The 15,850-nt window shown below is 38.4% G+C and overlaps 1 protein-coding gene across 1 annotated transcript; it reads left to right on the forward strand.

Annotated features, from left to right (window-relative positions):
* Window positions 1-426: 426 nt before the first annotated feature.
* Window positions 427-4,183, forward strand: LOC149168955 (serine carboxypeptidase-like 35). The gene is made up of 9 exons (XM_089428485.1): window positions 427-954; window positions 1,114-1,221; window positions 1,524-1,619; window positions 1,741-1,833; window positions 2,109-2,197; window positions 2,390-2,671; window positions 2,769-2,905; window positions 3,002-3,091; window positions 4,033-4,183. The coding sequence occupies exons 1-9, from the start codon at window positions 681-683 to the stop codon at window positions 4,166-4,168; spliced, it is 1,305 nt and encodes a 434-aa protein (XP_089284611.1). The 5' UTR covers window positions 427-680; the 3' UTR covers window positions 4,169-4,183.
* Window positions 4,184-15,850: the final 11,667 nt, after the last annotated feature.

Raw genomic sequence — 15,850 nt, forward strand, 5'->3', positions numbered from 1 at the left:
ACTTCCGGCTGTTCTACATATTCCTGCATTGGACAGAAATTTGATTTTTACGCCGTAAGGCGTTCCCTCTGAGAGAGACATCCCTAAAATGTGACATGTGCGATCGTGAGCCATTGATTTTGTGTGTTAGATGATTGGAGTGTTTTTCTACCGTTCGTTTAATCTATTTTATTTATAAAAAAATATAGTATTTTCCCATGGTAATGGGCCTTCGCATAGACTGCTTGCTGTCAAAGAGACTATGCGATAAGACTCTTCTGCTGCCTTCGCATAGAGTGCCACGTCAGCATTAGTATTACGTGGTTTAAACTTCGTCACCACCATCAACTTGTAAAAACCGAAGGGGCACTGAACATGCCACTGTGCCAACAAAAGGTTAAACACAGGCAGGTACAGAGTTTTCCATCCGTTACAAGAAGGGCGAGGAATGAAGGCTTGGTCAGGTAAGGCGGCTAAGTTAGTAAGGAAGTCACGATTATAGGGCAGTTTGTGGTCCCCACTCGTAGAAATTGCAGGTCCAGCTGGATGCAAGCATTGTGGAACTCAAGCTGCTACAACGGGCACTGGTATCTTGTCTCCTTGGCGTTATAAATCTACCTCAGTTCCCATCCCCACTTACTCTCATCTGCGTGCGACTGTGGAGTGCTTTGCGTCTTATTTTTGGTGTCGGTTGTGGAGTCATGGCGTTGGCCGTTTCTTCATCATGTGCCCCTGAGTGGATATGCATTTTGGCTCTGGTTTTGCTATTCTGGCAATGTGCGGGTGATCATGGCAGACTCACGAAAGCAGAAGCCGACAGAGTTGTCAATCTTCCCGGTCAGCCACCGGTCGATTTCGCTCATTATTCGGGATATGTCAATCTAAATAAAGAGAGCGGCAAGGCTCTGTTTTACTGGTTCTTTGAAGCTGCTGAAAATGCATCACAGAAACCTCTTGTTCTCTGGTTAAATGGAGGTACCTTACCTTATTTTTGCCTAACCTTGCCTTACCTGCTTCCACTCCATACCTTTTCATTGTGGTATGTGTGAATCCACAACTTCATAGCATAGCAATGAAGTAAACTAGGGTAACGGCCAGATGAGTAAGTGACATATCTGCAATGCGTAAATTCAGGACCAGGTTGCTCATCCGTCGGCTACGGAGCGGCTTTGGAATTAGGGCCGTTTCTGGTGGAGAAGAACGCACCACACCTTCGCTTAAACAAATTTTCTTGGAATAAAGGTTATTCACCCTTTTCTTTCTACATTTGCTTTTATGGAACACTTTGGACTGAGACCTGGATGTACAGTGATAGTTTATTTTCATTTTTATCGGTGTATTTCTCTGCTCCCTTTCCCGCTTGCACTTACTCATCATGGACTAGAAATACAAATTTAATGACGTTCCGGACTTTCACATCTCTACCACTTGCTACCATCTGAATGAGCGTGTTATGTTTATTGCAACATTTTAACTGTTAGTATTTTTGCTTTAAAGCCAGAGTCTCCGGTCTTTATTTTATTATCTTTTTTACTGTATTTTAGTGGCAAATATTTTATTCTTGGAGGCACCTGTTGGAGTTGGCTTCTCTTACACAAATAGATCCTTGGATTTGAATGAACTAGGTGACAGAATTACAGGTGTAGTACTATTCACAGTCTGATTTTCTTTCTCTGTGGCTTTGCGTTATGTTAATACTTAAACCCTTATGCCTAGAGAGGAAAAGCAATGAATAAAACGCTATTCCGCTTGAATTTGCAGCTGAGGATTCGTACACATTCCTGTTAAATTGGTTCAAAAGGTTTCCACAGTACAAATCTCGTGAGTTTTACATAGCTGGAGAAAGCTATGCAGGTAATGGACTAAGCATTAGGATCCAGGGTTGCTCTTGAAGTTCATCTTATTCATAGGTGCGTCACAGGTTTTACATATTTAACTTAATCATCACAGGGAGAGGTTCAAGCCTCAAGGCACATCGATAAGCTCATTTTTGTCTGATTGTCAACTAAATTTTAAAATGAATTAGAGTTAAGACTATGAAAGCTACACTTTCGGTTGATCTTCTAAAGAATGCAAGATGAGGACGGATTCTGAATAATGAAACTTGAAGTTTCGATTGTGTGTCTCAGGACATTATGGGCCACAGCTTTCAGAGGTGATATTTGATCGCAACAACCGTTCAACCAAGGATAATGTCATTAATCTCAAAGGCTTCATGGTAATGACCTTAACTTTTACCCTGCACGTTCCATTCATAAACAAGAATCTTTGCACATTTCTTACCTGATATAAACTTACATTCCTTGAAAGAGTAATCCACGTTTTACTGTTCTTAATCCAGACTCTTTAATTGATTTGTTTGTTGAAACTTCCCTTTGGATCAATTCTTTGTGTTATTTCCCTATTGAAGGTGGGAAATGCAGTGATGGATGATGATCATGATCTGAATGGTATGATAGATTATGCATGGAGCCACGCAGTTATTTCAGACGAAGATTATCACAGTTTCAAGGACTCCTGCGATTCCAAGTCGAATAACGAGTCATCACCCCTGTGTGATAGTGCCACCAGAAACTTTATTCAAATGTACGCGGATATCGACATTTACAGTTTGTACACGCCCGTTTGTGTGCACCGGCTCGATAAAACTACATCACGCCTTGCGGCATCCGCCAAATCCCTGTCAAAACATGTATTTAACACTACTTACTCCCTTCCGTATAAGTATCTAGTTCTTTCTTGTCCATGGTTATTTTCTCATTGTAAGGTCCGTTCTCTTAAACGTGTAGGACCTGTGGCATAAATTACCTTCTGGTTATGATCCTTGCGTGGAAGATTATGCAGAAGCATATTTCAACAGAGCTGATGTGCAGAAAGCACTACATGCAAACAAGACCAAAATTTCTTATCCCTGGACACTGTGCAGGTACGGGCAGAATTGTACAACTCTCGCTCGTTCTAGGGATCTCTTGTTTTTATGGCTTTCTTACCTTATTAATGGAAATGTCTTTTCTGTATACAGCGAAGTGATCTCCTGGAACGATTCTCCCACCACCGTTCTACCCATTTTCAGAAAGCTCATCAAGGGCGGTTTAAGAATATGGGTATACAGGTACGGAAGTTTGTCCTTGGAGCTTTCTGAAAATGCAACAGTTGAATTGACTCAAGGGAGAGAAATTTTTTAAGTTAACTACTCTGGATTCCATCCAGCTGTTTGAATATTTTTCCCTTCGAAATCCTACAGGGCGATCCGTTTACATATTGGATATAAAATAGAATGGATTGCCGTGATCTTTGTAATGCAAATCTCTCAAGGCACCCAGAGCTATATTTTCTATTTCATATTTAAAACTAATTCTCTGAAATTACAAGACCTGTATATATTTCACATCTTACCTTACTAATTGAGTACTTTTTTATCTGTAGCTGCTCATGGTTTGAATAGTAGAGCATGGGATGCCTTCCATCTTCTTTATCTCGTTCTCTACTTTGTTATTATGCATAGAGACTGTAAATCTTCTCCTGGTCCTAAGTCTTCCTATTCTGATTAAGTAATCAAATTGAATTTAAACTGACTTTTTATCTGTCTTCTATGGGAGATATTTTCTTCCTATTTTCTCTTCTAAATGATGCAAACTTAACCGACATTTTATTAGTCTTCTATGAGATTTTCTAATGCAGATGATGATAACGCTGTCCAGTATATATGATGCTTAATCTTGCATTCATAAAATTTTCAAATCCTCTCATTATCTGTGTGCTAAATCTTCTCCATTACCTTCAATACGTCAAATCCTTTCCGTTGCGTTCAATCATAACTTTCAAATAGCCAGCAGTTTATCAGGCAAGTCAGTCTTTGTTATTCCCCAATTCTTAGTGCTTTGGTACCATTCCTTATGCAGCCCAGAGATTGATCTGGACATCTAAAAAGTTGCAGAACTGCATCCAAAGATTTGGAAAGAAATATTGCTAATCTAAGATCTTAAACGTTGTTGTTCGACTTCAGTGAACACAGTCTATAATTCCAATTGAATACCGTTTTATTTTTTGTAGTGGTGACACCGACGGTCGAGTTCCTGTAACTTCAACATGGTATAGCTTAAATGCCCTTGGGCTTAAGATAAAAGAAGAATGGAGTGCTTGGTACAACAGCCAGCAGGTAGATACGGTACTCTACCCTTCTGCCTAACCCTAGTTTAATTTTCAATTTCAGTAATGGTTTCTTAAATAGCCCTTTCCAAATCAATATGGTTGCCCGGTTGTTGTTCGCATATTAATTTAATTTCCCATTTGAATAATGATTTCTTAAATAGCCCTTTCCAAATCAATATGGTTGCCCGGTTGTTGTTCGCATGGATTCATTCATTTATCTTCACCTTTAACTCCACAGTTTTTTCCAACAACAAACAAAGGTCTCTAAACAGGTTCAATGCATATTTATGGCTGCTTGCATTCCATTTCAACGGTTTTCGGCATCGCTCCCTCAAATAAAAGCTCGAATTCATCGACCCTTGCTTCCAAAAAAGCCCGCAAAAGCCTATTCACGTTTCAATATTCTTCCACACACTATGCCTTACGGCGTTTCCTTTGCAACACTAGGTGCAAATGCTAGTTGTAAGCAAGCTAGATGATGCAGGTGTAAAAACATTATTCGAGAAGGATACCTGCAAGATGGTTTGGGAAGCAATGGTATTGATGCGGGGAGTTTAGACTGGAACTCTGTACAAGATACAAGGTAGCACTATTGTTGATGGGTGCAAAAAATTTGTGGTTCCTGAAAGCGGAGCAGAAAATCTAGTGGTCTCTGTAGAGAGGACCATGTTGTGGCATCAAAGGCTTGGACATATTGGAGAGAAGGGCCTTTGAATACTTCACGGTAAAGGTATGGTAGAAGGTATGAGTAATAGCTCTCTGGATTTTGATTTCTATGAAAATTGCATATATGGGAAGCAGAATCGGGTGAGTTTCCCCTCTGGAAGTAAGAGGGTGAAACAGATATTATAGCTTGTGCACAGTGATGTGTTTGGACCTGTGAAGGTTCCATCACTGGGTAAGTCTGTGTACTATGTATCATTTATAGATGACTTCTCAAGGAATGCATGGATATATTAGCTTAAGAAGAAATCTGAAGTCTTTGACAGGTTTAAAGATTTTTCCGTCAACGTTTCAAATCCCAACTGGGATCCATCATCATGACTTTTTGAATGATAAAATGATTTCACTCCAAGTATTCCCTCCAGGTTTAAAGAATTCAAGGCTCTGGTGGAAAACTAGACAGAGAAGAAGATAAAGGTGTTGAGGATAGATAATGGTGGAGAGTTTTGCAGTAAGGAATTTGAAGAATTCTGTAAGAAGTGTGGTATAGCATGACAGAAGACTACTCCATATACACCTCAGCAAAATGAAGTTGTAGAAAGAAAGAACAAGACATTGATGGAAAGGGCAAGAAGCATGCTCAGTGGTGCTGGGTTAGAACAAGAATTCTGGGGAGAGGTGGTGGAGACAACATGTTACCTGGTCAACAGATCACCTTCATCAGTGTTGGAGGATAAAACTCCACAAGAGGTATGGATTGGCAAGAAACCCTCTCTTTCACATCTGAGGGTATTTGGATGTGATGCAAATGTACATGTTCCAAAGGAGAAATGAACCAAGTTGGATAGTAAATCTTAAAAATGCATCTTTATTGGGTATAAGGATGGTTTGAAGGGTTATAAGCTTTGGAACCCAGTAACAAGAAAGGTTGTGTACAGTCAAGATGTGGTGTTCAGAGAGGTGAAAGATGTTATTAAACATGAAGTCCAACCAAAGGAACCTGAGAAGATAGAGTTTGAGCTAAAGGAGGAAGAGTCAGACTCTACAGTAGAGGAGGAATCAGAAGATGAAGAGCCACAAACTCCGTGTGTAAGAAGATCAGTTCGAGAAAGAAGGTAGCCAGAAAGGTATAATCCATCTGCTTTTTGTTCAAATTTTGCTTTATCTATTACTGATGATGATCCTAGAACAGTGAAGGAAACAGTGGATTCAGAGGATGGAAAACTCTGGAAAGAGGCCATGGTTGATGAAATGGCATCTTTGCACCAAAATGAGGCTTGGGATCTGGTGGAGTTGCCAGCTGGAAGGAAACCCATTGGCAGCAAATGGGTGTTCAAGAAGAAGACAAATGTGGAAGTAAAGGTGGAGAAATACAAAGCTCAGTTGGTAGCAAAAGGTTATTCCCAGGTGCTGGGAATTGATTTTGGTGATATTTTTTCTCCTGTTGCCAAGGTAACTTCTATTAGATTACTTTTATATGTTGTTGTTGCTTTTGATTTTGAGGTAGAACAGATGGATGTGAAGACAACATTTCTTCATGGGGATCTAGAAGAGGAGATCTACATGAAGCAACCTGAAGGCTTTGCTGTGAAGGGTAAGAAAGAAATGGTATGCAAGTTAAAGAAGTCTTTGTATGGGTTAAAATAGTTACCAAGGATGTGGTTTCAGAAATTTGATACATTTATATGGGGACTTGGCTTCACTAGAAGCAAAGCAGATCATTGTGTGTATTTTAAATTAATTGGTGACTGTGTTATTTATTTGGTCTTGTATGTGGATGATATGTTGCTCGTTGGAAATGACAAAGAAATTATCTAGGATATGAAGACCCAATTGTCCTCCAAATTCGACATGAAAGATCTTGGTGCTGCAAACTATATTTTTGGCATGGAAATTAAAAGAGATAAGGAAAAGAGGAACCTCTGGTTAAACCAAAGGAAGTGTGTCGAGACAATACTGCAGAGGTTTAATATGCAGGATAGTAAACTGGTGAAGGTTCCTATTTCTGTAGGTGTAAAGTTATCTGCTGAACAGTGTCCCAAGACACAAGAAGAGGAAGAGGATATGTCTCGTGTTCCATATGCAAGTGTAGTCGGTAGCCTGATGTATGCAATGGTTTGTACTAGACCAGACATTGCACATGCAGTGGGAGTATTGAGCAGGTTTATGTCAAAACCAGGGAAGGATCATTGGACAACAGTGAAGTGGGTTTTCAGGTATTTGCATGGCACTAGTAATTATGGATTGTGCTACCAAGGAAGACTAGGATTGGACAGAGTTTTGGATATCCATGGCTTTGTTGATGCAGATTGGGCTGGAGATTTGGATCAGAGAAGATTTACAATTGGGTATGTGTTTAACCTATTTGGAGGTGCAGTCAGTTGGATGAGTAAGAAACAATCTGTAATGGCACTATCAACTACAGAGGAAGAATACATGGCAGCCACTCATGCAAGAAAGGAAGCAGTTTGGTTACAGAGATTGTGTTCAAGTATGGGGTTAGTACAGGGAGCTATAAGGATAGACTATGATAGCCAAAGTGTAATTTTCTTGGCAAAGAACCCTGCTTATCATTCAAAGACAAAGCACATTGATGTTCAGTATCACTTTGTGAGGGATATGATAGAAGACAAAAAGGTGTTGCTGGTAAAGGTGGACACTTTGAAGAATACTGCAGATGCGTTGACAAAATCTGTGAGCTCTGAGAAGTTCTCCTGGTGCTGGAAAAATGACTAAGCTCTCTTGTGGCCCCCTGTGGAAAGAAAACAACAAGTGGGAGAATGTTGAGTTGTGTTATATTCTTTCCATGCAGTTAACAAGGGGTTTGAGGGGTACCCATAACCCCACTTTATGGGGTTTGGGGCAATGCCCCTGAAATATTTTGTTTTGGACCCTATGTTAGGTTGCGTGGACCCACCTATGGTTTTGTGCATGATTTTCGCACATGTTTTTGGACGTGATGGTTTTTGGTCCATGGTTTTTGGACGTGATGGTTTTCGGTCCATGGTATTGGATGCTTCGACATGTATAAATATGTATTGTAACATTGAAAGGAATATAATGAAAAATCAAGCTGGTAGTCCCGTTTTGGGATCCAGTGGGAAAATATCTGTGTATATGTGTTTTATGTGTTATGCTCTCTCATTGTTTATTTTTCTGTGTTTTAGAATTCATATGCAGGTAATTTCTGTACGGGGTTAAAACCTACATTAATAAAGGCATCTATTCTTGTTATCTATTTCTTTGTTTCAAATATAAATGTTTTTAACTAATAAAATTAATAATTGAAAAAGAAATACTGATTCACACAACCCCCTAGGTATTTCCAACAATTGGTCTCAGAGCAAGCTTCTTCATATTAGCCTAACAACTTGAAGAAGGATTCTTAGTCATGATGAGAAATCAAGAAGTGTCAGGAAGACCTCCTCTGTTCGATGGCACAAATTTTGGTTTCTGGAAAAAGCGAATGTCCTACTACTTAATGTTCCTTGGACCTAAAGTTTGGCATTCGGTCTTAAACAAGGACATAGTTCCTTCCACTCTTCCAACAGATCAAGACGAGAGGAAAGTCTACGTTGAAAATGCAAAAGCCTTAAACTCCATCACTAGTGGAATCATTGATTCTAAATTTACAAAAGTCATGAATTGTAACTCTGCCAAGGAAGTATGGGATAAGCTAATTATCTTATACGACGGGGACTCCAAAGTCAAGAAGGCAAAGCTTCAAACTCCTAGAAGGCAATTTGAAAGTCTAAAAATGGATGATGAAGAAGATATTGCATCATACTTTCTCTGAGTAGTTGAAGTGGTCATATCTCTTAATGGATTGGATGAAAACATTGAAGAAAGCACCATTGTTCAAAAGGTCTTAAGATCCCTCCCAGACAGATTTGACTCTAAAGTAAGTGCCATAGAAGAAGTGAAGGATCTAGATACTCTCAAGATGGATGAAATCCATGGAATCCTCATTGCCTATGAGATGAGAAAAGGTTGCCCAAGTTCCAAAGATGCATCATTCAAGGCCTCAAAATAAAAAAAGAGGAAAGAAAGGAATGTCATTAGTGATGACTCTGATGTTGAATCCGAATTGGCACAATTTGTACGAAGACTGAAGAAAGGATCTAAGTTAAAAGGTAAATACCCTCTTATTTGTTTCAAATGTGGACAAATAGGTCATTATGCTGCAAAATGTCCTCATAAGCATGATAGTGATGATGAAGAAAAATCTAAAAGGATGGTATACAAAAAGGAAGGGTTCAATAAGAAGAATTTCCTCTCTAAGCAAGAGAGTCTGATGAAGAATTTGTAGTCATCAAAATGAAATCAACTAACCAGTTCCCTCATCACAAAGGAGGTAATGAAGAATCAGATGAAGAAAATGACCATGTTGGAAGCCAAGAAGTATTATTCATGGCATTCACAAATGATGATGACTCAAGGCTAGATCGAAATGTAGATGAATTGTTAATAAGTGCCATTGAAGAAAATGAGAAATTACGGAATAAAATAATTTCTCTCAAGGTAGAAAATGAGGAAATAAAAAGAAGGGAAGATCTCTTGAAAAATAAGCTAAAAGAAAAAGAAGAAGCTTACGAAGAACGTGAAGCCAAAACAGTATCTCTGAGGAAGGAATTGGAGAAAGTTAAAAAGGGTTGGAAAAGCTCTCAAACACTTGACACTATCCTAAATAATCAAAAACCTCAACATGAAAAATCTGGAATAGGTTTTAAAGGAGGATCATCAAGTGCTAAGAATAATGCAAAAAGATATGCTGATGTACTTTCCAGCAACCCAAAAGAAGAAATATTGTTTCATCAAAGGCTCATCCCAGATCCAAAGAATGAAGAGGGAGTAACTCCAAGGAAGAATGTTGATTCAAATCATGGATGTTACAACATATACAAAACAATATTTCATCAAAGGCCCATCTCAAATCCAAATAATAAAGCGGGAGTAACTCCAAGGAAGAATGTTGATTCAAATCATGGCCATTAAAACAGGTACAAAACTATCTTTTTTGGGCATTGTTTTCATTGTAAAAATTTTGGTCATCAAGCTAGACATTGCATGGCAGGTAAGAATGACACACCAAAATTGAAGGATCAAATAAACAAACCATATGGCCCCAAAGGGCAAGGACAAATCAAAACCTACAATTCTTTTGATCCCTTGGCCAAATTTGATTTGATTTTCTCATTATGTAACAATAATGGACACAATGAACAAAATTGCCCACTCAAAAGAGGAAAAGCAAGAAGTGAGAATCCCAATATGGATAAATGTGGCCTAGCTCTATGTGCTCAAAATGATGAAAATAATTGGTTTGTGGATAGTGGGTGCTCCAGACACATGACAGGGGAGAAAAGGAAGTTTGTCTCATTGAACAAAAAGGAAGGAAATGTATCCTTTGGAAGTGGATCTATCAAAATTGCTGGAAAAGGAACTGTTACTCTTATTAATGGAAAAGGAAAAGCTAAAAATTCTTTGCTAGTAAACGGGCTCAAACACAACCTCCTGAGTGTTAGCCAAATCTGCGATCAAGGATATAATGTTGTCTATAGCACCTAAGACTGTGAAATAAGGAACTCTTCCTCAGGGGAACTTGTGGCGAAACGGGTTAGAACACTAGACAACATCTACATTTTGAACAAGATTCAAGAAGATAAATGCTACTTAAGTCAAACAGATGAAAGTTGGTTGTAGCACAAGTGACTTGGACATACAAGCTTCGATAACTGGATCAATATCAGTAAGATTAAAGCAGTATGAGACATTCCAAAGTTATTCAAACTGAATCAAGGAATATGTGGTCCATGTCAACATGGAAAACAAACTAGAACCAACCACAAGACCAAGGAGTTTTCTACATCAAATCCTTTGGAGATCATCCATGTTGATTTATGTGGACCAACTAGAACTCCGACACTCCAAGGAGAAAGGTAATTTTCTTTATTTGTTGATGACTATACTATAATGATGTGGATATATTTTATAAAATATAAATCCGAAGCATTTGAGTGTTTTAAGAATCTTAAAGCTCTTGTAGAAAATGAAAAGGACTCAAAGATTAAGTGCCTTAGAACAAATAGAGGGGGATAATTCACATCAAAAGAATTTAATGAATTCTATAAAATACATGGAATTAAAAGATAACTCTCTGCTGCTAGAACACCCAAGCAAAATGGGGTAGTTGAAAGAAGAAACCGAACAGTTTAAGAAATGGCTAGAACAGTGTTAATAGCAGCTGACTTGCAGCCAAAATTCTGGAGAGAAGCAGTTAGGACAACTATCTATACTCTGAATCGAACTCAATTAAGACCAAATAATGAAAAGACTCCTTATGAATTATGGAAAGGAAGACCTGCTTCAGTAAAATACTTCAAGATTTTTGGAAGCAAGTGCTTCATAAAAATCAATGATGGCTCACCAGGAAAGTTTGATTCTCGGGTTGATGAAGGGATCTTCCTTGGATATTCTACATGAATCAAAGCCTACAAGTGCTATAATAATTGACTACGGAAAATAGCGGAAAGCATTGATGTGAAGATTGATGAAGACCTTACAGAGAAAGAAATTGAAGAACATGAAGTTGATCCTCTCATTGAAGAAGAAGAACCCAAAGAAGAAGGAAAAAATCAAGAAATACCCAAGGAAAAAGAACCATCTCAAACTCCTTCAAAGATGAAACTTCTCCAAAAATATCACCCAGAAGAGCAGATTATTGGAAATATAGATGAAGGGATGCAAACCCGAAGAAAGATGACAAATACACCAAAGAAAAATGATATTGCTCTTCTATCCATGATAGAACCAGAAACATTTACTCAAGCAAGTAAGGATCCTCATTGGGTAAAAGTCGTGGAAGAAGAAATGTCTCAAATTGAGAAGAATGATACATGGGAGCTGGTACCTCGTCCAAAGGACAAAAACATAATAGGAACCAAGTGGGTGTTTAAGAACAAAATGAATGAAGATGGAAAATCATCAAAAACAAGGCAAGGTTTGTTTGTAAAGGCTATTCACAGATTGAAGGAATTGACTTTGAAGAAACATTTTCACTAGTAGCTCGTGTGGAAGCTATCCCGATGTTCTTGGAATTTGCTTGATCAAAATGATTCAAAATCTATCAAATGGACATAAAACCAACATTTCTGAATGGGGAACTCAAGGAAGAAGTCTACATGGAGCAACCAGAAGGGTTTAATCTAACAGAAGGAAAATAATTTGTTTGTAAGTTGAAAAAGGCATTATATGGGTTGAAACAAGCTCCTAGAGCTTGGTATGCAAGATTGGATCACTATCTACAACAACAAGGGTTCAAGAAGGGGGTGGCAGGAAGTAATCTCTACATAAAGACAAATGAGGATAAGTTACTAGTCACACTTGTTTATGTTGATGATCTAATTTTTACTAGTAATAATGATGAGATGAGCCATGAGTTTTCTCAGAATATGTCAAAAGAGTTCGAGATGTTAATGATAGGAGAGTTATCTCACTTCATTGGACTACAAGTATCTCAAACCATGGCAGACATGTTTATATCTCAAGCCAAAATATCTTAAAGACATGCTTAAAAGATGTGGAATGGAAGACTGTGCACCCATGAGCACACCTATGATCACAAGTTGCAAATTGAGCAAAAATGATGACTCCCCTCCTGTAGATGCAACTCATTACAGGTCAATAATTGGAGCCCTTTTGTACTTAACTTCTACGAGACCTGACATTATGCAAGCAGTAGGAATGGTGGGAAGATTTCAATCAGCTCCTAAACAATCCCATTTGTTGGCTGTAAAAAGAATTCTCAGATACCTGAAAGGAACTCCTAATTTCAGTCTCTGGTACCCTAAGATCTCAACTCTTACTTTGACTGCATACACCGATGCTAATTGGGCCAGAAGTGTCGATGATCGGAAAAGTACTAGTGGAAATGCATTCTTCCTAGGAGATTGTTTAGTATCTTGGCTCAACAAAAAACAAACATCCATATCACTATCTACAACTAAAGCCGAGTATATAACTGCAACATATTGTTGTACTCAAATACTATGGATGAAGGAAGCTCCAAAAGAGGTCAATATAGGTACAAATCAACCAACTACCATCTATTGTGATAACACAAGTGCAATCAACCTCAGCAAAAATCTAGTGATGCACTCAAAAACCAAACATATACCAATCAAGTATCATTTCCTTCGTGAACAAGTAGCTGAAAAAAACATCATCTTGGAATATATCAATACTAAGGAGTAGATAGCTGATACTTTCACAAATCCTCTTCCTCGAGAAGCATTTGAACATCTTCGTCAAAAGATGGGAGTTATCTCTTTAGCATCATTTAAGTTGATTCATAAAGATGTTGCAGGACAGGGGGAGCAGCTCGATAGGGGAAGTCCCTGAGCACTCCTTTGCCATTGATTTCAAAGGGGGAGAGAAGAAGAATATTGCCATCAATAACAAAGGGGGAGACTGTTGACCTAGATTGTCATTGATGTGAATATGGAAATATTCTGGATGAGTAAACAATGATGTGAGGCCAAGGAGAAGTAGAGCAGATCTGTGAAGAAACAGGAGCAAGAAGCCATGAGGAGAAACCAGAGGAAAGCCAAGACAGTCAAGCCATTGGAGAGAATATCAGAAGTCATAGGAGCTATCAAAGGAGAGAAGAGGTATTGGAGTGGTATCGGAAGTCACAGGAAAGCCAAGTAAGTGTAAGAGTGGAGGAGTAGAGCTATCAGAAGCCAAAGGAAGAACTATCGAGAGTATCACATATGCAACTAAGTAAGTGTAAGAGTGGAGGAGTAGAGCTATCGGAAGCCAAAGGAAGAACTATTGGGAGTGTCACATATGCCAAGAGTATAACGGAGGAGTTAATAGTTATAAACCGTGAAAATATTTAAAGATCATAAGTGCATCAGAGAAATCAATACTGGTGGGTTTGTAATAGTGGGGGTGGTTTTTTGGGAGGACGCTAGGCGGTAAGTGGTATTTAGAGGAAAGTGCCTGATTCCATTAACTGAGCCACACGTAGCACGAGGGTGGAGAGAGAAAACCACTTTATCAAGCGGGTATTCTCTATGCTATTTGTCCACCTGAAATCTCTGATAGTTGTTGGATCTAGCGTGAGTTAATCTATGGTGGAGAATGAGCCTGATAAACGTAAGCATCGATAAACGTGCCAAGGCTATGGAAAAGCGGAAAATGCAAGTTCCCATGTGTTTATGTATATTCCCATTATACGACGGTTATAATAGAATTAAAGGGGATAAAGGGTTATGGGTTAAGTCCACATTTACCAAAGTTAAGAACGAAGGAGTATATATATATTATATAGATGTGATACCCCGAGGATTCCATTGTAATACACTTTAAAGTTACATCGCCTCTGCCATATCACAAGCCTCTTTAAAGCCTTGCCACATTAAAATGCCGATTACGATACGTATGTGGACCCGCTTCAACGTTATAACATTTCCTATTGTAATATCACGTCCATCGCAATATCGCAAGCCTTGTTAAAGTTTTGCCACATTGAAATCCGCTAATTGCGATATAATTGCAGCCCTGACTACACCATTATAGCACGACGTAATCAAATGTTGTATCCGTGGTAATCAAAATGTACAAAGGAATGTCAATACAAGGATTGTGATAAGGGTATGGACCCAATTGACTTAGTAATAGTTGTTTAATACCATATCACATCTGCTTCGTCGGCAGTTGGGAATTGGTTATGTTATGTGCGAACCTCCAGAAGTGGTGATTGCAATAAAAGGATGACGTGGCATGTGGGACCTCTATATGGCCATAGTCTCTCTTATATGGTTTCCGTGAAAATTTAATGTATATTGTATGAATATTAAAAAGGGCCTCTCTGATATTTTTTAATATGCAACACTATTGTAATTCGACCTCTCTTTCACATTAACGTGTCCTATATGTATTGATGGATTTGAAGAGACAGAGGAAGCCGAAGAGTGAGTGCTGAGGAAGCTGAAAGATCAAGCGAGCATTAAGGAAGCCGAAGAGCCAACGGAGAAAGGAAGCCAGAGGTCAAGGGTATCAAGAATATAAAATAGAGAACAAGGAAAGTTTAGGGTCACTGAAAAACTGTAAGAAAATAAAGGAAGTCGAAGCTTTGGCAAAAATGGAAGGAACAGGAGGACAAAAGTAAGTCATAGCCCTAGCAGTTGGGAGCAAAGAATTACAACCAAACAGATCCAGAAAGTTTACAGCAGAGGGTTGGAGCCCTTGAGGTTGGTGCCTTGACAAGACAGATTTGGTGCTTTGGAGGTTGGGGCCTCACAAAGAGTCCAAGTTGGTGATTGGCAACTGATTGAAATCATATATATATATATATATATATATATATATATATATATATATGATCACAATAATAAAGGCATCTATTCCTATTATCTATTTCTATGTTCCAAATATAAATGTTTTTAATTGATAAAATTAATAATTGAAAAAGAAATATTGATTCACCCCCCCTCTTAGTATTTCCAACACTCGAGACTCATGCTTTCCCTGGTTTCATCATCTCATTTCTCTTCCTCTTCTTCTTGTTGGTCATTCGGACCAAATTCGCTAGAAGCATTATATAAGTTCTTGAGTTTATGTTCTTCATCTCCTTTATAATGTCTATAAGACTAGCCAACGCCAACTTCTTTACAATTCATTGTTACAACACCTTTTGGATCATACTTCTGGAGACTCAAATCAACAAGATAGAAACCTTTTATTTCCTTGGCTTTTTCTCTAGCTTCTTTGAAATTTTCAAGAGAGTATGCTCCAATTGTTAAAGGGAACACAAGCCACTGTCCCTTTTTAACCTTTTCTAGTGTCTTAGACAACCCAGTGGTTAATTGCTAGCAAAATTCTTGCATGAGCATTCTATTTGTCACTATTGTCGATAAAGAATGAAGAGTTATGTATGTGCCAAAAACCTTGATGTACATTTCTTCCCTTATCGAGAACCAATATTCCACCTCGGTGAGGGTATTTTTAGCCTTCTCTGACATACAAGGTCAGTCATGACCGAAGACCTCAT

The sequence above is a fragment of the Pinus tabuliformis genome, chromosome 4_2, assembly GCF_031772625.1.
Source record: "Pinus tabuliformis cultivar Carrire ecotype Pingquan chromosome 4_2, CPIR1, whole genome shotgun sequence".
In the NCBI taxonomy this organism is placed as follows: domain Eukaryota; kingdom Viridiplantae; phylum Streptophyta; class Pinopsida; order Pinales; family Pinaceae; genus Pinus; species Pinus tabuliformis.